At 44.5% G+C, this 24,187-nt stretch overlaps 1 protein-coding gene across 1 annotated transcript; it reads left to right on the top strand.

The window, feature by feature from the left end:
- The first annotated feature begins 250 nt into the window (after positions 1–250).
- Positions 251–24,004, top strand: LOC144824597 (gamma-crystallin-1-like). Its single transcript, XM_078683649.1, has 3 exons — positions 251–347; positions 18,075–18,317; positions 23,675–24,004. Exons 1-3 carry the CDS (start codon positions 339–341, stop codon positions 23,945–23,947), a joined length of 525 nt encoding a protein of 174 aa, XP_078539775.1. The 5' UTR covers positions 251–338; the 3' UTR covers positions 23,948–24,004.
- The last annotated feature ends 183 nt before the right edge of the window (positions 24,005–24,187 follow it).

The following is a 24,187-nucleotide window of genomic DNA, read 5'->3' on the forward strand; positions in this document are numbered from 1 at the left end:
ACACATTCAAAATATGAAAGCGTTCTCCATGTGTTAGGCTTCCAGAAATATTTAACATTGTTTTGCTCAGGAGCTGACAAAATGTTTCCAGAAAACTGTATTCTACGCAAAGTGTCAGCAGTTAGGTTTAACCCACAATAGGCAAAAACAGAAAAAGAGAATCTGAAAAAGAAGACTGTTCCTCAATTACAGTGCAACAATACAGAAAGCTATACATTCCCTTCCAGGGCTGGAGCGAGGTCCATTGTATCCGGACTTCAGCGTTTGTGCCCATGGTGTATAAAAGGGCTGGGGCCTCTGAGCACTGAATACACAGCTTCTGACTGACACCAGCCAACATGGGAAAGGTAAGGCAACATGTCGGGCTTTAGCTTTAGAAATTCCTTAAGTCTTATTGTCCCGATGTCGCTATATTATCAATTACTCATTTGTTAGGATCCCTCAAGGGTTTGATAAACAGAGTTAATTTTTAACTTATGTTGTAATACAGACGGCTGAGATAGATTAATTTGCTTCGAACAGTTCGTTTGTACACTTTTGTGATGTAGATGCTCATAGCTCAACGAAAAACGTATTTAGCCTTTCCTAGAGCACTGTGCTATAATTGCATTATTTGTTACAAACTTATGGACAGGTGGAAGCAGGCCAGGATAGGTTGCAATGCTTGTGAAAGACAATTTTTCTAAATCACCAATGAGATTGACTGCGTGCATTCCGGGAAAGATCGCTCTTTGTATTTCTCCCAGTGCTCACCCTGATATCTCCTTTCGTACCTGCTAAATACACAGGGCCTCATTTATGAGGAATGACGCATCGCTGTATGAAAGCGGCAATGCGTCACTCCTCAGTGCGCACTCCTTGCGACATACCTGATGCGTCATATTTAATGTATGACGCATCATGTCGCAAGGAGTTACAGATACGTCAGTATTTCTGAAGTGACGCATTGCTGGAGTGTGTCACAAAAGTGACGCAACTCCAGCAATGCGTCCTTTCACATGGGGCAACCCCCATGTGAAAGGGCCTGCGTCAGTCTTACGCCTGCTGTGAGTCAGGCGCAAGATTTTACTGTGTCACTTCTACAAGGGTTTTTGCGGGGGAATGCCCCCCTGCATACATTATATCTGACGCAGGTATAATGTAGCGCAGGGGTTTACAAAGTGACTCACCTGCTTATTGCGCAACAGGAGGCATGTTTTACGCCGCCGATGCATCACAAAAAGTAACGCATCGAAAGCGCAAAACTGACGCAAGGCCTCATAAATGAGGCCTACTGTTTTGAGACTTTTCCCCTCACAGTTTTTATCTTCCTGGCTTCTCTATATCCCCTCCCACCCACCATCACTTTCTTTGTCTTTAGGGTGACGTAGCTTTCTGAGTGACTGACTTAAGCGGTCAAAGAGTGTTTGATATTTTTGGCATGTCTATTGTTTTTCTGGACATTTAATCATTTAAATGTGGGTTGTAGATTATCTCATTCATTCTTTCGATAAAAAAGTATGCAAAAAAAGCAAAAACAAAATTAAATCACACCATTGAACACTTTCCTTCAAACAAATGTTCTACTGTGAGTATTTGGGAAATCATTGCTGAGAGGGATCTATTTGTGTTCCACCGTTCTTGTAAATCCAACAGGTCTGGTTCAGATAGTGATTTATAAGCCACACTCACTGGAGTTACCAATGTTCTTTTGCAGCGGGCAGCAGCTGCTAGGATGTCTCAGTAGTAGCCGCTGGCAGGGGATAGAAGGCACCAGGTGAGGATTAAAGCAGTGCCGCGGGTACACAGTAAGGAAGCAGTGACCTGAGAGCATTCTGGTGGTAGGGTAGAAGGGTAGTCAGGTGCAATCACAATGTTAGCTGCGGCTCACCAGCAGGGCAGATGTGTGATTGGTTACTGTGCTTATCAGAAATGGATAGTGAATGTATGATGAATGACCAAGCATTTTAGATGTACAATAGCCCCTCGTGCATCCCATTAGAGGAGAGAGAATAGTTTCAAACAGACAGTAGAAAGACGCTGAGAGTAAAATACGCTTGTGGGCTGATTGACAATGCCCCAGCCAATAGCCGAAGGGTCCTGAGTCTAAGAAGTCAAAGGATGACTTGTATTCCCCTATATATTCTTAGTTTGTTGACAGAAAAAAAGTCTTAGCTTACCAATGTGCTTAGCAACCGGCTGATCAACCCTAGAAATAGTCGTGTGGTAGGGTGTTGAGACACAACAGTAATTGATGCTTCATTATTAGGGATCGGCAGCCCTTTCTATAGTTAACATTGGCTGTGACTTCTAGTGCACTCTAGGCTATATACTATGCATGTTAATTTCATTAACAATGTATTCACACATCTCAGTGATGCGTGAAGGACAGAGCATGCAACAATTTTCACTGTATTTCATGGTAACCCTCTCACAGGGAGATGAGTTCCATCATCAGCTTTTCAATAATACCGAGCCTCAGAGCTATACACGACCACAATGCTGATGAACACAATTTTTAAGCAAAGTAATACAGAAATATCAAAACTGGACAACACATTGTCTATTTAGAAATGTAGTTAAATAGATCTCAAAATATTTGGTGAAATTATGGAATGCATCGATGTACATGAATTATGTTTCATGTAAAAGATAGGTGCCTTTCAAGGGGTGTAATGGTGACAATATCACATTAGTGGTATGAAATGCTTATATAGAGATGCCTATGCCAGAAGAATTAGCCAACCAGGCCTTTAGCTATGATCACTGGCTATTGCCATTTACCCAGCTAAGCAAAAATGAGAAAAAGAAGTCTTGTATATAATTTTTAAATTTAGCTCGCCCCATAGATAATGGGTGTAGTCAAGCAGCCAGTACTGCTCAAAAGATTACTCTCATTTCCCTTCTACCACTGACTGAATAGGTGACTATTGATGAACTTTACTACTACATCGTAGCATAGCCTCAGTTTACCAAGGATCTGAGACCAGGCTGATAAACTATGCCTTGTCCTTCAGAAGAGCAAAACCTACCGGATTAACTTGAAATCATTCCCCTCATTACCAAGGTCATTGCGGTCAGTGTTCCCTTGCAGTGAAAAGTTCCCCTCAGCTCCAAGCCACCCGATCTCCCTCCAGAATGGTTTCAACTAAATCATTGCAGTAAGCCATGCGCCTGGGGCCTGCTGCTAGGGCACTGCTAATTGCACATTGTAATCATTTTCCAAATGCTATGCAGTTAAGTGTTTAACCGCATGCGCGCTAGCGGTTTTCCCGCTGTGCGCTGACTTTTGCGGAAAACCGCGTTACATGACGAGCTCAGGTCGTCATGAGCGTACGAGAGGCGTAACTCGTCATGAGCGTAGAAGGGGTTAAGCACAAAGGGTCAAATTTATCTTCACTTTGCACTGGGTATGAGTCACAAAACAGACACAAACTGGTGTGAAGTTTTGATTTGGGATTTTCTTTTCATGGAAAAGCAAGTTTTGTGATGGAAAGTAGCCTCAAAGTAACAAAAAGCAACCCTTTGTGCTAATTGTGTCAACGGGGCGTATCATGGGTGGTGCATGGGTATTTGATGCAAGTGTTTTGATGAAAATCCCAACCCACTAACATTGATAGACAGTGTTTTGGCAAACATTTACTCCTTCTCGAGGCTGACATGAATTTAGGAATAGGTTTTCCCAAAACATATATAAATTTGCATCTGTGCTGTACCATGTCAAAGCTTTGTATTTTGTACTGGGAGGTTCTCCTTCCTGTACAAAATCTATTCTCCACATCACAGACACACCCATGGTTCCCTGCTGAATATTTTGGCGTAGGACCGCTTAATGTGTGCTAACACAGGGAGATAGAAAATCTGTGCCAAATTTGGGATATGGTGCTGTGCTGCTCTCACCTTTTCCCATAATGCAGTGCAGCACAGCACCTTTGGTTGGTGTACTGCAATGCATGAATATAAATTTACCCCAAAATGTCCTGGATCACAATCCAAATAAATATATGTAAAAGTTTGGGTATAATACCTACTGTCATCTTGGCATGTGAATATAGATGTTTACTAGAGGATATGTTTAACCATCCTTTTTATGAAGAGGTGAGTGGATCTTGGGGTGTTTCACTCAGTGGAATGCTGCAGAGTTACATAAAAACCCTGTGAGATTTTGCAGAATTTGAGAGCGGACGGGATTTGGCATGTTGCGTTGATGGCACTGATTTTGTAGCACCAGGAGCTTGTTTGGTGCTTTAAAATTAGCACATATACGACGCCACATGGCATGCCAGAGGGTGCTTCTTCTTTCTGCCACTCGAGTAGATTTTCTACTCGAGTGGCAGCTTTATCAATGCGAATGGTCACGACCTGCCACTACTGCCCGTGTTGCTAAATCTCCCTGGGAGTCGTTCTAGAGCCCGAAAATCATGCAAGGGCTTGCAAATTCTCACATGCAAGAACAAAACACTGACATGTGGTGGTTGGAGGAGTTTTGCCGGAAGTCCACATTCCAAGTGAAATCTGGTGTGGGCAAAACTCTGCAAACTATGCAGGTGGAAGGGAATTATTCACCCACTCCTACTTTTAAGATGCATGCTCTCTTTGCTGTGAGCACAATCATCAGATTTAAATTTAAGAAGCTCAGAAAAGCATTTATGTGTATGGGACTAGTGCAGAGGTGTCTGTTCACAGTTGTGACATTGTAGTTGCGTGCAATGAATTTCCCTTAATCTACTGATGACAACAAGTACTTTCAGACAGAAACTGTGTCTGTTGACTGCATTACATTACTTGCATCACTATAATCACAGGAACATGTGGACAGTGATTGCTCCTTGTAATGCATTCCACTGTCTGACGGGGTTTCTGACCGGAGGACTAATGGAGGCGGTGCCTGACGTCAGCGACTCAATCAGACTGACCACTGCCTAGCAATGCTTTATTTACTTTTTTGAGGGGAAGGCAGATCTCTGATGAAGGTTGAGAAGTAAGCAATAAGACAGTTCATTTTTTATCTCTGGTGAGGAGCATGAGGAAACTGCAGAATCATTACATTTTGGAAAAACATATTTATACGCAACTGACTGAGTACATAGAAAAAGTAGGTTATCTGCATTACTCTCAATCCAGGTTCAGAGGCATTTTCTCTTTTGAAACTGCTCTGCTTGGGGTCACTGAGAAGTTGCGCCAACATCTTGACCGAGGGTAAACAGCGGTACTCATTCTAGACCTGAGTGCCGCATTAGATACCGTGTCACATAACATCTTGCTTAATGCCCTCAGGTGGGCTCGATAGCATCGCCTTATCTTGGTTTGCCTCATTTCTCAGTGGTCGCACCTTTCAGGTCTTTTCTGCCAAGTCATCATCTAAGATCTGTGCATCAGCACACGGAGTCCCACAGTGGTCCATTTTAAGCCCCTTGCTTTTTAACATCTACGTTAGACCCCTGGTTAAAATCGTGGAGGAGGCAGGATTATCCCTCTATACGTATACTGATGATACGCAGATTGTTTTTTCATTGTCCACCACCTAAGACACTACAACATCTGCCCTTCAGTGTGGCCTACGGCAAGTGACAGAGTGGCTGCACTTCAATTTATTGAAGTTGAATGGGGACAAGACGCAGGTTGTTAACCTAGGTAAGCATATGGACCTATGGGGCCCTCACCACTGGCCTCACGAAATGGATCCCTTTCCCGTTCCTGTCACTCATGTCCGCAATCTGGGCTTCATCATTGATGAAAATCTTTCCATGAGACAACAGGCGGCTAAAGTGGCTGCCATCTGCTTTACGATCTTGAGATGGCTTCATAAAATCATCTGGATGCTCCCTGTCTCTACCCAACGCACGATAGTCCAGGCACTTATCACCTCTCGCCTCCATTACAGCAACGTTTTTTACCTTGGTTGTTGTCAAACAGTACTGAGAAAGTTACAGGTAGTGCAGAACTCTGCAGCACGCCTTCTCTGCAAAGTTCCCAGACAGGCTTCCATCTAGCCTTATCTTCGTGACCTCCACTGGCTACGAATCGATCAAAGAATTACATTTAAAACTTTGTGTTACATCTTTAAAATAAAACAAGGGGTTGCACCACCGTATCTGCAAGCGCTCATCCATCCCTACATTCCTTCTCGTCCCCTGTGCTCTACAGCTTATCGGGACTTTCAGCCTGATTCATAATTTTCCCGTTTTGCGAGCCCCTAATAGCGATTCATAAGGAATCGCTATTAAGGACTTGCAAAACGGGATTCATGTAGAAATTGCATGCAGAAATGCGATTCCTACACATTCCTTATTTGCGATTAGCAAATTGCTAATCGCAAATAAGGAATAACTCCCCATTCATTCCTATGGGCCAAAAGGCCCATAGGAATGAATGGGGAGTATTCCTTATTTGCGATTAGCAATTAGCTAATCGCAAATAAGATAGCGATTTAAAGGGTGCCAGGGGTGTCCAAAGGACACCCTGTAGCACCCCTTAAATGCAAATTGAAACAGGTGTTGTGCACACACATGTCCAAAGGACATGTGTGTGTGCAACATGCAACTTAGAAAAATGCTTTTAAAAGCATTTTTTTAAGTTTTCGCTATTTACCACGAGGTTTGACCTCGCGGTAAATAGCGGGCCGAAATTGCGAATTCGCAATTTTTAAATGGATGATGAATTGCATTTAAGGAATCTCAAATAGAGATTCCTTAAATGTAATTCCTCGCAAAATAGCGAAATCGCTATTACCGATTTTTGCATTTGGGATGATGAATCCCAAATGCAAAAATAGAGCTCGCAAAGGGCCATATTCTCAGAATCTGGCCCTTTGCGAGCCGATTTCGGCTTGATGAATCAGGCTGTAAGTTATTCCCAGATTCAAATTAACAAGAATGGGAGATTGCTCCTTCTCTTGTCTCGGCCCCAAAATCTGGAATTCTCTTCCTGAGTCTTTGAAAAATGACTTGTTTTATCTGAGCTTTCAAAGAAATCTTAAAACTTGGCTTTTTTAGCAGTAAATGTGCTTTTTACCACTCGCTTTCTAGCAACTTGCGTGCTAGGCGCCGGGAAACACTTTTTGGGTATCTGCGCGCATTACAAATGTAATTTAATAATAATAATAATACTAATAATAATAATAATAATAATGACCTAAGTATTTTTGTGTTTTTGTGGCCAGAGAGCCAACGAAAAGGTGGCTGAAGAAGCGCACAATAAGGTTAAGTTGAACTTATACAAATTTTTTGTTAAAATTCAGTACCCTATGTTATTCTGGTCTGCGGTATCTTCCTTTCACTATGTGTTTACTATTTGACTTTGTATTTTTCCTACCTTGTGTGCCTAGACATCTCAAGTACACTTGACGAGTTTGTTTTTTCAATTACTCTTACTAGTGAAGTTGAGTACTCGGCTACACAATAGGGACCAAGAGTGCACTCACTGCTAATGTAGGGTGGTTAATATACATTTGTGAGTTGGATGATTGGTGGTAACTAAAAAATAAGCACAGTGGCAAGTGCCTTTTCATTCCACACATAGTAACATTTGATAAGCCACTCAGAATGAGGCAATCTTCTGTTCTCTGAGTGCTGTGAATTTTGCATGTGGTGATTGTGAACCAAAATGCAAATTCAGCTGAGATGATTTAAAGGCTAGTCCATTTCGACTCCCATTACACAATGTCCCTATAATAGTGCTGTAATTAGCTGGATCCTCAGAGACCCCGTTTTTTCTCCATGATTTCCTGTTCTTCTACTAGCCTGGATTCCCAATATAGATAGCCCAAAGCCTGTCCATCATATGCACACCTCGTATACAGAACGTTCCTGTGCACTTCCCTCTACCTATGGACATGAGAAGACCAGGGATATCTGCCATGTAAAAGGCAGCTGTGAAAGGACTCACAGAGTCTAGTGGCTGGGAACCATTTATAAGACCTGTGGTAGAGCCCCGAAAAAAATGCACTTTTTAGTGCTTTGACAGTCTTTTTAAGCAAAGCAGCGTGATGATTAGACACGAGGATATAGCTGCAGCCTAAGCCTGCAGAAATATATTGCCCTCTACTGCCATCAGGTGAGAACCCATTTGACTTTGGATAACGCTCTCTGAGCTTACATAGAAGAAGGCATGTTACTGTAATAAGGAAGAGCAGAGGCGCTGCTCTGGGAGAGAAAAGATGTGCACCTGCTTCTGTAAACCATACGTATATCCTCTGTAACAAAGACCTGCTGTGAACTCCTGCTGGATGAGAAAAAGCACATCCAAGATCCCAGATTCATCTAACTAGCTGCCCAGTCAGACCCAAAAGCAGGACCATTAACAATTACAACAGAGACTTGCAGAACAGCTTCAGATGACAAAGCCTGTTTTGAGAGACACCGTCCCTGCTCTGACCCCGACATACACCATGGGGAAGAGTATATCTGAGCTTGATTCTGAACAGTGAGTACATTGAACTAGTTTATGCTGGATTTCCTTAGAAGCCTCTACATATCTCCATTGGCTTATAATTACATAGATTAAAGTCAAGGAACACTGGACATCAAACATGTCACCCTCAACATTGCTCTAATGCCATTTTCTTACCAGACCTATTCAGCAGGAACTTCTTTATGAGTGTAATGTGTAGTCTGTAGTGAATTTTGGAGGACACTGTCACAGATATATTACTAAAGCATCAGTTTGTAGCACATTGTCACTAGTTTCAGACTGCATATTTACTATTGAAATTTCGAGTAAATTTGTATGAACATGCATTTTGACTGATAAAACTATACGGCGCACAACCGATAATGTACGGGAATTCGGTTTCAGCATATTTTTATCATGTGCACATCACCAAGTAAAGTGTCTTGATTTGTTATGAGTATGAACATTTCTGTTACCATTACTCTTCAGAATTATAAAACATGTATTTTCCCAACCGCTGATATATTTGAAATATTTGTAAATGTAAATGTCAAGGTATTTGTAGAGCGCACTGCCACCAAGCGGTTGCCTGGTGCTATTACTCATACCGCTGTGGAACCCTTCCTGGCTTTCCCTGTGAAGTGTCCACTCCTGGGCACCCCCAGGGTGAAGCCAGGCATCCCAGCGCTGTTGGAGCCGGTGTGGAGGTTAAGCAAGCTGTTGCCCAGAGTTGCAGCGTGGGGCCCATGATTAGAATAGGCACCGAGGCGAGAATTGTCTGGTCCAAGGAAATTGAGACCAAGACCCGCAGAGGTGGGAATTGAACCCTGGTCCCAGGCCAGAACTCTGCATCAGGTTCTGCCGCTCTAACCATTGAGCCACACTCCTCCAATATTTGAAATATTTGTAAAGTTCGTTTACAGGTATTTAAAGGTTCTTCTGTGTTCGGAAGAAACGTGGCATGCTACAGCCTTGCCGTTCACACTCACTGTTTCCCAGGAAGATTGTCACATAGTTCACTTTAGAAAGTCCTCTAACTTTCCAATCAGAGAAAGAAACGTGAACACTAATCTCCATGTTAAAAGGATAACCCACAATTTGTCTGAAGACATAGCCTGCCATTTGGACTCGCTCTTTGAACACAGAGCAAATGTGACAAGCTAAAAACATGATGTAAAGGAATCTTCATTATTGATTCACCTTCTGAACTCAAGCATGGACTTTGTTGGGAGTGCTGTAGTTTCCCCACACCCATACTTCCCGTGCCATAAGGAAATGGCATCAGTGATTTGTTTAGGTGGCAAGCACAATAGTGAGATTTGTGATGATTGGATAAATTATGCCATGCAACTTTAATTTGAGACTGTGGATTGCTTTACACAGAAACACTTCCTAGAAGTTCCCATGTGAAGTCAAAGTTGTTAGCAAACATGAAACTCAGTTCTCACCTGCACGGATTCTGCAAGAGAATAGCTGTGAGTAACAGATGTTTTGTCTGCCTGAGCTCCATCCTGTGCCACACAGCACTTCCAACTAAATGTTGCTTTTAATCATAATTTCTCCATAGTTAACATAAAATATCTAACTCAGTGCTACAGTGTCTGTAGCATGTAGAGGTGGTAGCACTACAATAACATGTATAGTTAAATCATGGGCCTAGAAATTGTTAGAACCTTCGACTTTGCCTTGATGATCACCATTTTACTTCTCTATTAATGCATTTTGTAAAGAAAAAGACAAGCATTCGTAGCTATAGCTCATTCCTGTGATTGGTGGGCCATTTTGAGTGTTATTTCATTGTGTCAGACTGTATCTGAGTCTCTGATGCATAATCACCTCAAAGAGCAAGCCCGGAGTTCTTGACTTCACCAAGAAAGTGATGACCATGGTAGGATCCCATGGTACTTTGGAGCAAAGCAACAGTGCTTAATTTGTAAAATAATATGTGGTGTGCCTTAATGTTTGGCTCAGAAACCAGTGCATGGATCTATTGAAGGTCGGAGTGCTGAATACCAATGCTTTTTAGCCTTGATTGCTCTTGTTACCCCCTACAGTACGGTTCCAGTTGTCAGTGTATGGCACAGAGATTTATCTCCCATCAGAAGTGGTCTGAGCACCATTTGGAATACCCCTTGCTGTTTCTGCTTTCTGTATGTCTAGTAACTTTCATTCATCTAGAAAAGAGGCAACCGTAATTCATATTCGCGGACACTTATAAGGGATGCAATGCGATATGAGAAGCGCACACACTTCTTTGCTGCTTTTTGTTTGTTGAGGACTTTCGCTGTTTAAAGAAGTGCTGGAGTTCAGTTTCTATATGAAATGGTACCAAGTAATCAGCTATATTTTGGTTGCCCTTCCACTCATGAACTTTTATGGTGTGTGCCCTGAGGAAGGTGCCCTTTGGTCCCTTTGGTCGCTTTGCACCGAAACGAGCGTCGTCAGCTGCAAACACTTGTGTTTCATCAAGAAAAGTTGCCTGATAATTTAAGAGGTTGGATGTAACAGATATACATGAAGACTTCATATCTAGTAAAAAATCCTAAAAAAATCTTATAATGAATAGGATATTTGACTCTATGTTATAAAGGAATTTTATGCTTGAACTCATTTTATGTGATTATATTTTTCAACCACATATATATATGAGTAAAATACATTTTTTACATATTTTCGTTACGAAATGTTGGAGCACAGTGTATTCAAAAACACATTTCAATAATAGTATTCATGCAGTTTGAGTGTATTTATTGTTTTATAGGGGCTATGGTAGTTCTATAATACATTGAGGGAAATTATATGAGGAACATTTTTATTTTGGGTGCGAAATATATATACCCATTTATTTGTTTATTTTCGAATAAAGAAAAACATAATTTAGAGAGTACTTCATGCCAGAAGGAATGTATGGTCCCGCAATCCCAAGTCATGTGCAGGAAGTCTGCGTCTTCCCGGCTGCATCTCGAGCATCCCCTCGGCCCTCCCCCAAAAGTGACAAATATACTATGTGGTGTCAGGTATGTCTTATGCACATAATTGAATTGAACATATTTCAATCGTGTATTCCGTGATACTTTCTTAGGGGATTCCAGGACTCTGCTACATTCCTTATCGGTCATTTCCCTTCTCAGATTCATCTCCCATTTACCCCTCAGTTTCAGTTGTGGAGACAGCAGGGACGCTTATAACCATTTCATTTGGTGTCTGGCTGTGCCCAGGGTGATCAGACCCCGCTCGTTCCCGGTTCCTCTCTACTTCGACCCCATAACTGCCCAAATGCTCATTGCAAAGTCTCATATATAAGGAACTGGCTGGGGGGGGCAGGCCACTTCCCTCCACCAGTTCTGCAAAGGGGAGCAAGATTCCCTCTTGATGACAATCCCCCACGTTCTCAAGTCCCACCGCCACCCATGGTGGCATCTGTTCCGCAGTTATGGCACTCTACGACTCCTCATGTGGCAGCCCCACCAGGGGTAAACCCGGAGAGTACTTTGGGGTATCAGGTACTTTCTTGTTGCAACGTTTCCAGCACTGTAGTGTTGTGGTCTGCAATATCGAGGTATAGGGAACTTTTATTGTATGGTCCAAGAGTTTGGCCAGCAGCAGCAGCCTGGGATTTTGACTGGGCTCCATTAAAAAGGTTGCTTCCGTATTGACTCCTTCCAGCCATTGGGCCAGCCACTGCAGCTGGGCTGCCAGTTGATAGAGCTCAAAATGTGGCACTCCCAAGCCCCCTGCCTCTATAGGATGCCTCAGAATCTGGACTAACACTCTATGTGTACCGTTTCCCCAGACTAAGTCTCAAGTTAATTAGTCAAAAGTGTGAAACCATGCCGCAGGCATCATTACTGGCAAGTTTGCGAAATAGCATAATAAGCCGGGTAACTTCACCATTTTCACCAGGGAGAACGTAGCCATTATGGGAAGGAGTAACATGCCCCAGAATTGAACGCTGGACTAGAGTGATCTAAGTGCTTTATGCAAGCTACCACCCCTTAGATCTTCCAATTACTGAAAGACCTGAATACCTAGGTATTTAAACGTAACTGGTGCCCAGTTAACGGCTGCAAGTAGATCGGAGGGCGCTCTAATGGTCCAGCCACAGAGAACAGGTATGTTTTACATTTATTAACCCGTAGACCCAACAGCTCCCCAAATGTCTCCAAGCAATGCTTGGAGAGCAGAGCATGCGCCACACCCCTAGTAGCATGGCAAAGGTAGACCAGAATGTCATTCACATAAAGGGAGATGATATGTGTCCTCCCTTCTATTGCCAGGCCTATGACTTCCCCTCTTTGTCGAAGTAGCTCAGCCAGGGGCTCTATCGCCTAGGCGAATAGTACCGGCAACAGGGGGCATCCCTGTTGGGTACCTCGCTCTATTTGATATTGTGGTGAGATGTTTTTACTAGTCTTGACTCTGGCTGTGGTGTGCGTATTCAATAGTCACACCCACGCCACCCAGTCATCTCCCATACCGAAGCACCTCATAATCGCTAGCAGGAAGTCTCACTCCACCATATCAAAGGCCTTTTCCAGGTCGATGGACAGAATAGCGGCCTGTCAGAGGGATTGTGCCTCTGGGTGATACAGTACAAGTATCTGAGGTTGTAAGATATATTGCTGGAAGGCATAAATCCATTCTCGTCGGCATGGATTAGGTTCAGCATATATGGAAATAGTCTAAGCGCCAACACCTTGCTAAATATTTTAAAGTCAGTATTGAGCATGGAGAGGGGCCTGTAATCTTTTACCCTTGCATCAGGGGCTGCAGTCTTGGGGAGTGGGATCACTAGTGCATCACACGTGCTCTCTGACAAATGACCCACCTGGAGCGACTCTGCATACAAGGTAATCAATCTTGGAGCCAGTTCGTTCCCAAAGTTCCGATAAAACTCCACCGGATGGCCATCCGGGCCAGGAGTGTTCCCATTGGCCATAGTGGCGATGGCTCCCTGCACCTCCTGCAGGGTCACAGGTCCTCCCAATTCCTCTCTTGCCTCTGCATTTAAAATGTGGAGGTTTAGCGAGCCAAGGAAAGCACTGATAAGCGCGCTGGGGCCCCAGTGGGAGCGGCATAGAGTGTCTTATAATTTCTTCCTCCTTAGCCAACAAGTCCTTGTGGAGGACCTTACACACTCCCACAGTTTGCCCCACACAGTGTCCTCCCACCACCACCTTAAACGCTTCCCACTCTATTAATGCAGAGGAAGTGGAGTGTTCATTTTCAGTAAAGAACTCTCTACAAGGGAGTGCAAGGTGCTAGTAAACAGTGCATCTTCTAGAGACATAGGATTGAGGTGCCATGTAGGAATGGGAAGTCTATCTCCATGCGGCCTGTATGTCAGCAGCAATGGACTGTGATACAACAGGGTCCGCCCTAGATATTCCGTACCCATGATAAAACCGCTGAGGGAGGGGTAGCACCAAAAGGCGTCTAGTCGTGTGTGCAGTTGGTGCATTGGGGAGTAAAATGAGTATTCTCATGTCTCTCCATGTTGGATTTTCCAAATATCTTTCAATTCCCAATGTGACATCCACTCCCCAATCCAGTCACCACTCGTCGGGTTTTAGCCCCGTGTAAGGGAGGGTGAGAACGTTCCAAGTCTACCTCTATCACTATATAAAAATCACCCCCCATTATAACCTTTCCTAGCATCATGTCCGCTATTTGAGTAGAAAGGTTGGCCATTTAGCCTACCCGTGAGAAAGACATATCTGCCCTCCTTATCTATTATGGACCATGTCAGCTCAAAGGGTACCCTGGATCTAACCCAGACTAACACCCCTGTGCATACACTGAGAAAGATGTAGCATGACCTGCCCTCCCCAAAGCCTACACATTCTTTCTACCTATGCTCGAAGCAGATGTGCCTCATGCAGGAGAGTTATCTGCACTCCCTGTCACTTTAAATAATTATGTATGTTATGGCGTTTGGACGTGGACCCCATCCCCTTAATTTTTCACGTAAGGAACTACAGTGCTTGGCAGTGTGTTGACATCACAGGTGAGGCAGTCCATCCCCTTCCACCACCCTCCAACCCCCCTTCCAATCCAGCTAAACGGAAAAGCAGTCAGTTATCCGCTCTACAAATATGCCAAGCCTTGCACAACAAAAAACAACAGAAAAAAGAATCCCAACATGGACCAAATCCCCATTCCCCGAGCAGTGGGGCAACTGCTGTCCGCCCAAACCCTTCATATGACTATAAAAAACAATCAAGGCCCAAACCAGCTACGGTAATGTCCTTCAGAGGGTCATATTCGATATCTCTCAAGAGCGTGTCAAATATCAGGGCCTTTGCCGTGCACCATACTCAATAATAGTCCAACCAGGGCGATATCGCCTAATCAAACTCAAGGAGAGGCAAGGCACTGAGCCAGTGCCATTCCTCAGTACAGGCTCAACTATATGATATCATATGCAGTTTTTGGGGTTACTTGTGGCATGTTGAGGCTGTCTCCATTAGAGGAGTCTGAGTCCGAACCCCAAGTGCCCCTCTGGGAGCATGTGGGACTTATCTTACCACACAATCTCAGCCCCTGCCTGGTGTGCCGCTGCCCTTTCTCGCTCAGTCTGTGAGGGACACTTTTCAGCCCACCTATTCTGGTGGGTCAGCGCCTATTTTCGCGCAACCCGAGCGGTCTCGGTTTTATACTCTTCCAATCAGTCCCATGAAGTTGAAGCGTCTTCACAGAAATGTGTCTTACCATCCACTACTATGCGAAGTTGGGTAGGAAAAATAAGAGCTTACTGGAAGCCTTCTGATCTCAGTGCCTTCTTAACTTCCAAGAAGCAGGCGGGATTTGCACTTCAAGGGTATAGTCCGGGAATATGGAGACAAGACTGTAAATTACTTCAAATTGGCTATCTGATCATGCCTAGTGCAGTAAGATGTAATGCAATAACCAGGCCACTACTGGTCTCGGGGGTCGGCCCGTCACCAGCGGGCGTGCTGGGACCTGGTGCCCTCTCCAGGGTGTAGAACTGTGTTAGCCCCTCCGGTGCAACCACTGTGCAGAGCCATTGTTCCAAATAGGCCATCATGTTGCCATTTTCAACCTCCTCTGAAAGGCCGAAAATGCGGATGTTGTTTCTTCGGCTATGCCCTTAACTATATTCTGCCCCACGCTCCAGTGTTTGAACCCTGTCCTGCGCTCTGCCACCTGTTTGACCATCACCTGGTGGCCCGGGGACAGCTCCTCAAGGCTCGATACCACCACTTTCACCTTTTCGTTGATCTTCTGGTGCTCCGCACGGAGTAGGCCAAACCACACCAACACTGTGCTTATATCTTTAAGCAGTGTCTCTTTTGAATCTAAGATTGCCTCTAGAATCTTAGCAAGTTGTTGTTGTATGAGGTCTTCAAGCTGCTGCGCCCCGCATTTCTCTGCTCCTGCTCCCATTGTCCCTCCTCTTGTTCTGTGACAGTCTCTACTGGTTTTGCCCTATGTTTGCCCATCTTTGCCGCTCGGGTATGATATTGTCCTGAGGTGTCCCTGATGTCGCCTCTGCTCGGTACCCACAAGGGTGCCCTCCACTATACCGCAGGAATGCAGTACTCTGTTGTCGACGGGTGCATGCAGGGGGGACCCTGCAGGTCTGCAACACTTAAGGGTTCAGCACAGTGCGCCGCAGTCCCTACAGAATTAACTGGCCCCTCTCTCCCGTGGCTCCCGCGTCCCAGGTGGCAGGCCTCAGTCAGGCAATGGCCAGGTCCACCAGCTCTGTGCTGCGGTATTCGAGGTAGTGAGGGGGGTAGAAAATCGCACCAGTCACTTTTCCGTGGCTCAGGACCTCCTCTTTACTTCATTCGTCCCTGGGCTGCCCAGTCCGGGTGGTCTCAGGGCATTGTACCTTCCTCCCCAGCGGTCTCAATGGGGCTCCTCCAAGGTGCCACCCACCGAGTCTCATGGCCGTAGATCGTCCCACTACAGTCGCCCGGTCCAGGGGGCACAGCCAAGCAGGGCCCACCCCAAAGCAGGGTACCTCACCGCACTCAACTATGGCCAGCCGCACCGACCAGGCCTCTCAAACCCAGACCGGGTGCCACAGCCAGCTCTTTTGTAGCTCTACATCAAGCCGCCATACCACTTGGTTCACAGTAACTCTTGCCTCCACGTGTTTTTTTAGTTCTCGGGCAGGATAAGGCTGGATGGAGGCTGCGGGCGCAAATCAGGCACACTGCTCCTCAGATCTGTCCCCAGGCCCGCCTTTGGGTCAGCGATCTCCCCAGGTCTGGGCCCGACGTTCTTTTGCATTTGTGGTCCAGCTGCCAAGCTTTGTCCCCCAGGGGGACTACAGTGCCACCGATCTCGCCCGGCCTGCGCCGCCTCAACAGCAACTGGCTCGGGCCCCCAGTGGGTACGCGGTCACCCGTCCTGGGCCAGAATCCACCTCTGCAGTCCGTTCGTCTCTCTCTGCATTGGTAGGCTCCGGGACCGACTCATCCCAGCCCCCAGACCAACGTCCGTCGCAGAAAGCTCTTTCTAGCAGGGCCCGGTCAGAGTCATGCGCAGGGTCTGAGCATTCCAACAAAACTCGATCTCCGGGCTGCCGTGGTTCCCCTCCACCGGTGGCAGACCCCCGGCGGCAGCGTGGCATTTGGTACAGCGTCAGGCCACCCGTTGCAGTGTCTTAAGTGAATAATTACCAGGTCATTGCAGAGTCTCTCACTCATGTGTCCGCCATTGCTGGCTGCTAAACCACGCCCCTAATATTTGACTTGTTTTGAGCACTGGAGAAGGTGAGTTTATGTTCGCTGTAGCCCTGATTCCACTACATTCCCCTTCGTCCACCACCAGACAATCACTGTCCTTTTATCTCACTCTTCCAGGTCCCAACTTTCTCTCTTTGTCACAGTTTTTTTTTCTTCAACTTCTACCTTAATTCCTCCCTTTTGTGTGCTCCTCTCGTGTGCTGGATCAAAGTTTAAGAGAAATAACTCATTGTCCTCAGAATAGAGTGCTGGTGAGTCCCACCTGCTACCACAGGTTCAAATTAACCACTGACAGTGTTCAAAGCCCACAGACACAAATTGAAAGCAAGACAGAATCACTTGAGAACTTTTTAGTGACCCCCTACCCTCGCCTTGCGAAAAGTCCTGTACATGGTACACAATTAATTCCCTGGCCCACCACTCATCAACATCGTTTTAGAAGGGGCAGTTCTGGGGTTGTGTGAGGCGAATAAAGATACACAACCCTAACAACTGTATGAAGTCACCATCCACATGTAGGTGCTTTAGGTTTTTATTTTCTTATGTTACTGCACAGATTTAGAACCACTCTATGTACAGCAGTACTTTTATAGATGGTAGATTATCTATATTCTTTCATGTGTCCTCCAATTCAGGATTAAAAGTACCGGCTGAAAAAGTGTGATAAAAAGTGTGATTGGCTCAACACTTTTCTAAAGTTGGATCTCTCAACAGCCAGTTGGAAAGCTGGATGTGTCATTGGTCTATTTACCCATTCTAAGGTCTTGAAAATTGCTAGATTTAGGAATGATTCACCAGCCACTTTTTAGTATTAAGGTATGTGATTTCAACAGAAAGTGTAAATATGAGATTAGATAGCAAGTTTGAGGATTATGACAAAAGTCTATCTCATCGAGGTCAATGAGAACAGAGTTATCTGCTACGGGTGCAACACAGCATAGCCAATAGCTTATATAATGTTTCATTTTATCATCCTTTTTACAGATTATTTTCTACGAGGACAGAAACTTTGGTGGCCGCTCCTATGAGTGCAATTCTGATAGTGCAGACCTGCACTCCCACCTCAGTCGCTGCAACTCCCTCCGTGTTCAAAATGGAAACTGGATGCTTTATGAGCACCCCAACTACAAGGGGCGCCAGTACTATCTGAGGATGGGGGAGTACCCCGAGTACCAGCGGTGGATGGGATACAATGACACTATCAGGTCCTGTCGAATGATCCCTGAAGTAAGTCCAGGTTCCTCCCATATGCTTTCAGCTTTTTTAACAACTTTATTTTGGTTTTTAAAGACACAAATATTGAAAATGTATATTTTGTGCTTCTGTCTCTCCAAACAGTTTTGATAATTAAAGCCCTGCACATCCTTTTTAGTATGGAGGGAGACGTATAAAAATACATTGATCAACCATGACACCCTGTTCTTTTATGTATGCACGTATGTATGTGGTATTTATATAGTGTGCCCGTAGCTGAAAAGCAGAGGAGCGCTGCATATGGTATAAAGCAAAGACTCAGTCAACATGTGGGATGCAGGGGTAGTAGTTGGTTTGAAGAGGCAAATTGGACTGTTGTTGCATCATGAGGGAGTGCTCTTTAAAGAGGTGTACCTTAAGGTATTTCCCAAACTTAAGCAGGATTGGACAGTTCTGATGCTAATGAGGCTGTTGGTCCAAATGCTGGCCATCTAATCTGAATCACATATTTTTGGGAGATTTTTGGAAGCCGGAGTACCCCGCCCCGCACCACTGTCACCAAATGCGAGACCCGGGACTCCTCACTCAACGTTAGGCCAAGTAAGGACACCGCTTGAGATAATCCTGCTCACCCCCTTAGTAGCTTGGCACAAGCAGCCAGGCCCATCTACAAGGCATGAGTATACAGTATGTGTAACCACACCCACAGCAACCCCCTGCTGACACTACAAATGGACTCCACACAAGTTTGATTAAAACAAGTATAAACTTTATATAAAAAGCTATACGATCAGACCACAGGAAACAAAAACCAACATATAATAAAGGGTAATATTCGTTCCGGCTGGCTGGTAGGTTCAAATCCTAACCATCGCTTTCAAAATGCTATGCTGGTTGCAATGCTAGAATCACACACGTTGCAATGGACAAACAACAGTGCACTGCGTAACAATACAATCCTGTACTGTAAAGGAGAAATGATACAGGGCGTAACGATACACCCCGGTACCTTGCAATGGGAGAAATAAATAAGGCAATGTGTCCAGCTACAATCATGTACTGCGCAATGAAGGAATAATGCAATGCGTCACACCCTAATCACGTACTTTGCAACGAAGAAATAATGCAATGTGGGCCGCTACAATCATGCACTTTGCAATTAAGGAATAATGCAATGCGTAGCTACAATCATGTACTTTGTAATGAAGAAATAATGCAATGCGGGCCGCAGCAATCCTGTACTTTGCAATGGAGAAATATGCACTGCATAGCGTTACAATCGTGTACTTCATTATGCAGAAATAATGTCAGGCGTCCTAAGACAGTCTGGCAGTTCGTTAGCAGCAATATTGGCAATGTGCATTACGACAATCAGCCCCCCACACGTTTCAACGATGACATATAGTGCAACTTCTTACTCTGGCCTCAGTACTGCCACTCCTTTCGTCAGCCGAAGGAAAGGCTCACGTCGTCAGAAGGACTAAGAGGCCGAGAGAGTGTTCCTCCGAGCCCGCAGCCCGCCGCCCGCCCAGGTAGTGATCCGCATTACCTGGGTGCGCCACCCCACTCTCCTCTCCTCCTTTAATGAACTGGCCTTCAGTGCAGAACTTTATCAATGGGACTCAGCGTGGAGCGTGGCAGCTCAGCTCCTCCGGCACACCGCCAATCACATCCACAGTCTCAGGTTGCACCAAAGCATGCACACTGCTTCACTGAGGCGTACGCCAACTCCGTTGCCCCTATATCCAGGCGCTCTTCCCCAACGCCTTCGGCTGCACCACAACACGCTACCCTGTCTGAGCCTCACTTCTCCTCCGGTGTACTCAATGACCAGGCGCTCTTCACCAATGCCTTGGGTGCACCACGACTCGCACCCTGCGCATCCGAGACTCACTCCACATCTGATGCACACGTTGGTCAGGCGCTCCTCACCAACACCTTCTGTGCACCACGACATGCACCCTGCACGTCCGAGACTCACTCCACCTCCTATGCACATGCTGACCAGGTGCTATTCACCAGCACCTGCGGTGCACCAAGATACGCACCAAGAGCGTCTGAGACTCACTTCCCCTTTGATGCACACGTTAGCTAGGCGTTCTTCACTCATGCCTCCTGTGCACCTCGACAGGCACCCAGCGCGTCTGAGTCTCACTCCTCCTCCGTGTGTCCAAGATCACAGGGCACACCTTTGAGGGTCTCAAGCTGCCACAACACGCACCCACCGGGTCGCTTGAAACTTCTCCAGAAACTTTTATGTTCCTGTATTTCAAAAAAGGGAGCCAGCTCACCTCGGGCCCTTGGGGTAACAAGACATAGCACAAAGCACAGTCTTTGTCAAGCAGGGGGACCCAGTGCACCAAGCACAGTCCCAACAGCCTCTTCCTTGGTTAAAACAGCAAATTGCAGACCAGCCCCAGATCACGAATCAAGGGTTGGTCCTTCCCCAGCAGTCTCTTCAGTTGTTCCTTCCTTAGCAGAGGTTCCTCTTAACCACAAAATAGGTCCAAACCTTTTCAGTCTCAATCCATTTATGTTCCATTCCAAAGTTCAGGCATCTCAGCTCTCATAGTTATACCTATAAATGTCTTTTAAGTTCATTGTTCTCAGGGGTCCCTGACACCTGCCTAAATCACTTCTGGTGTCACTCTCCCAGTGTCACCTTTCTCCCTTTGATACTGGGGGTCTGGATCCTTAATCACTCAGCAGGAGACGGGTCAATTGTTTTATAGCAGCAACCCAGGCCTCTACACCTCCCGGGGCTTCTCCTCGCCTACTCTCCAGATGCAGGTCAGCCTTGTACCATCTCAACCTCTATCTTGGGCCAAGACCTCCCCCAGCTCTGCTCTCCTCTCAGATCCAGACAGTCAATCCACATTCAACAGAGCCACACATAAATGCTTAAAGCACAGAAAGTCAGCCACTTTCTAAAAGAGTTGTTTCTGAACACACAGTGACAAAACCACTTTCATAGAAAGATACTCTATGACACAGTGAGTTCATACATACTAAACTTCAACTCTGCATTTTAAACGTATAGGAAACTAGGCTAACAAAACACAATACCCAGCCTCCCCCATTCTGTCCTACGGGCAGGATGGCCTTTCACCAGTGAAAAACGAAATGGAGTGTTTTTTTACTGTCAGGACATAGCACACACCTCAGTATATGTCCTGCCTTTTACTTACACTGCACCCTGCACAGGGGTTACCGGGACCTACCACAGGGGTGCCTACTGTGTATGCAAAAGAGAAAGTAAATACTGACCAGTGGCTGCACTGGTCAGGACAACATGCTAACTTAGAAAACTGTGCGCAGGCCCTACACTGCAGGCCGGAGTTTCCTTCTTCGCGCGCCTTTGCATTACTAGCCCTCGCACACACTGTGCACATCACTAGGTACTTTACTAGTAAGGCAAACATACCAATCATGGCCAACCAATTACCATTACAATTTACACAGGGAACAATTGTACTTTGACACTGATCAGCAGTGGCAAAGTACCCAAAGCATCTAAATTGGCAACTCTGTCAGAAAAAAGGTCTAGGGGGAAAGCAAAATGTTTAGGGAACTTTATCCAAAAAGGCCAAGTCCCCCAGAGATGCACTATAGAACAGCATTAAATTGTTAATTTTGTATAATATGATCAGACCTGAATCTATTTACAGTGTGTTGGGCAGGTATTATCTACCACAGGTTGGATTTTGTGAGTAAATAAATCATAGCAACTATTTATGAAAAACCTTTGAAAGCATGCAGGAATAAATTGTAGAGATTGTGTAAGATACACATGACTTGTCCTTGTGTAGCCAACAAGGCCCATATATACTGAGAGGTCTGTATTCTGACTGTGCTAACATGATCTTTAAATATACAACAAACAAATTGATGGCATATATTTGCCTCTCTGACTCTTTCCTGTCCAGTCTCAAGTGTGAAGTGCTCCCTAGTAGAATGGAAAGAGTAGCTGGGCCAGGACACATTTAGCCGTTACAGCAACTTGTATGGGCATTGAAGGCTGTATTTCCTTCCTACAAGACACAATATAGTCCTTTTTCCTGAAATGAGGTGCAAGTTTAATACTTAACACTGCTAAGGCATGGATTAAATTGACTGTGAACTTGACTCTTGGTGTGATCAACACCATGGCACACATTTAGAGTTTGACAGATGGGATACTCAATCGCAAACATGCAGCTATCCCATCCATCACAAACATGATAGAAATCCCATCCACCATATTACAAGTGCATTACAGCCTATGACACTTCCAATACAGTGGATGGAATATCTGCATCATTAGTATCATCTCAGAATAGGCTGGATTACATCACTTAGGGCAGCATAACATCCCTTTCATTGACTAGCAACATTATTTATAGGTCTGCCATCATTTTCACCAATATTCCGTTTACCATCATTTTAACTATATGGATGTTGTTTGCTAAATGAAAGTCATGTGTGATTGTCTTGCATTTAATTTTGTGTGGGTCAGAGTCATATTGTAAGGTAGCAGAGAGCAAAGAAGCAACACCACACTAGGCAGTTTGGGTGGTCTAGATCATATATTGTAAGGCCAAACATTTGAAATACAGTGCCTAATTTACAATGCAGGGTCTCTATCACCAGAAGCCAGTGTTCAGAATAGTCAATGAATCTAAAGAATTCTCAGCATAGTCCATATAATGATTGGTAACACCGTGGAAATCTTGAAATATCAGTTTAGACATACCTATAATCAATGGGGTGCAGGTATCCTACCTAATGTGATGTGTCCCCTTGTTATCCATTCTTAATTTATCTGCTTTTGGTAATAGAAGACCTAACTCCAGTTAGATAATTCATCTTCTGGTAAAACATATCTTTATAGTGTTTGCTGTCAAGCTATCTTTCTGTTTGACGAAAAGAATATAATACAGTTTCCTTTTCAAAATGAGACATGAAATAACATTCTGTATAAATACTGTATAAATATATACAGGGTCTTTCAATACCATTTTAGTCAAAAACACGTGTTTTGTAAGTGGATCACTTGTATGTCAGAATATTGAGTACAAAAATATATTGATGTGTGGAAATATATTGGCCTGAATATTGGGAACCTAAATGACATTAATATAAGGTACATAGATGTACAATTCTTAACTTTACATCTATGTTATCTTTAAGGTAACATATTTTGTCAAAATACATATGTGTGAATCAAAGAGTAGCTAATCTATGCTTACTGATACATACTTACCTTCATACTTTCACAATAATTTAATAGCAGTTATTTAGGACCTGATATTTTGCCATCATGATATTTTAAAACTCGATATTGCAGTGGTATGCCATGTTGATCTAAAAATTGATCTTTTGCATCTCTTCTTTTCTTTTCACGTTCACAGTACCGTGGCACCTTCCGGATAAGGCTGTATGAGGAAAGTGACTTCAAAGGGCAGATGATGGACTTCACAGATGACTGCCCAAATGTCTATGACCGATTCCACTTCAATGACATCCACTCCTGTAATGTGTTTGAGGGGCACTGGATTTTTTATGAAGAGCCCAACTATAGAGGACGTCAATACTACCTGAGGCCTGGGGAGTACAGGAGATACACCGACTGGGGAGCCATGAGCCCCAGGGTTGGTTCCTTCAGAAGAATGGGATATTTGTAAACTACTGTAGGTAGTAATTTTGTTTAGATTGTATTAATAAAACTTAAAATACCTTAATTTCAAAGTGTATTTTTGCTCCCCTCAACAGTTGAAAATAAAGATCCTCACTGCTTTTCTTAAAACATATGGAATCGATATAGTTGCTTTTGAAAGGTGGTTACTTATTAGATGTAGGTAGGTACCTACCACTAGTAAAAAGGCCATAATCAAAATATAAGGTCCAGTCACGGTCTCAATAAA

The sequence above is a fragment of the Lissotriton helveticus genome, chromosome 3_1 (genome assembly GCF_964261635.1).
Source record: "Lissotriton helveticus chromosome 3_1, aLisHel1.1, whole genome shotgun sequence".
In the NCBI taxonomy this organism is placed as follows: domain Eukaryota; kingdom Metazoa; phylum Chordata; class Amphibia; order Caudata; family Salamandridae; genus Lissotriton; species Lissotriton helveticus.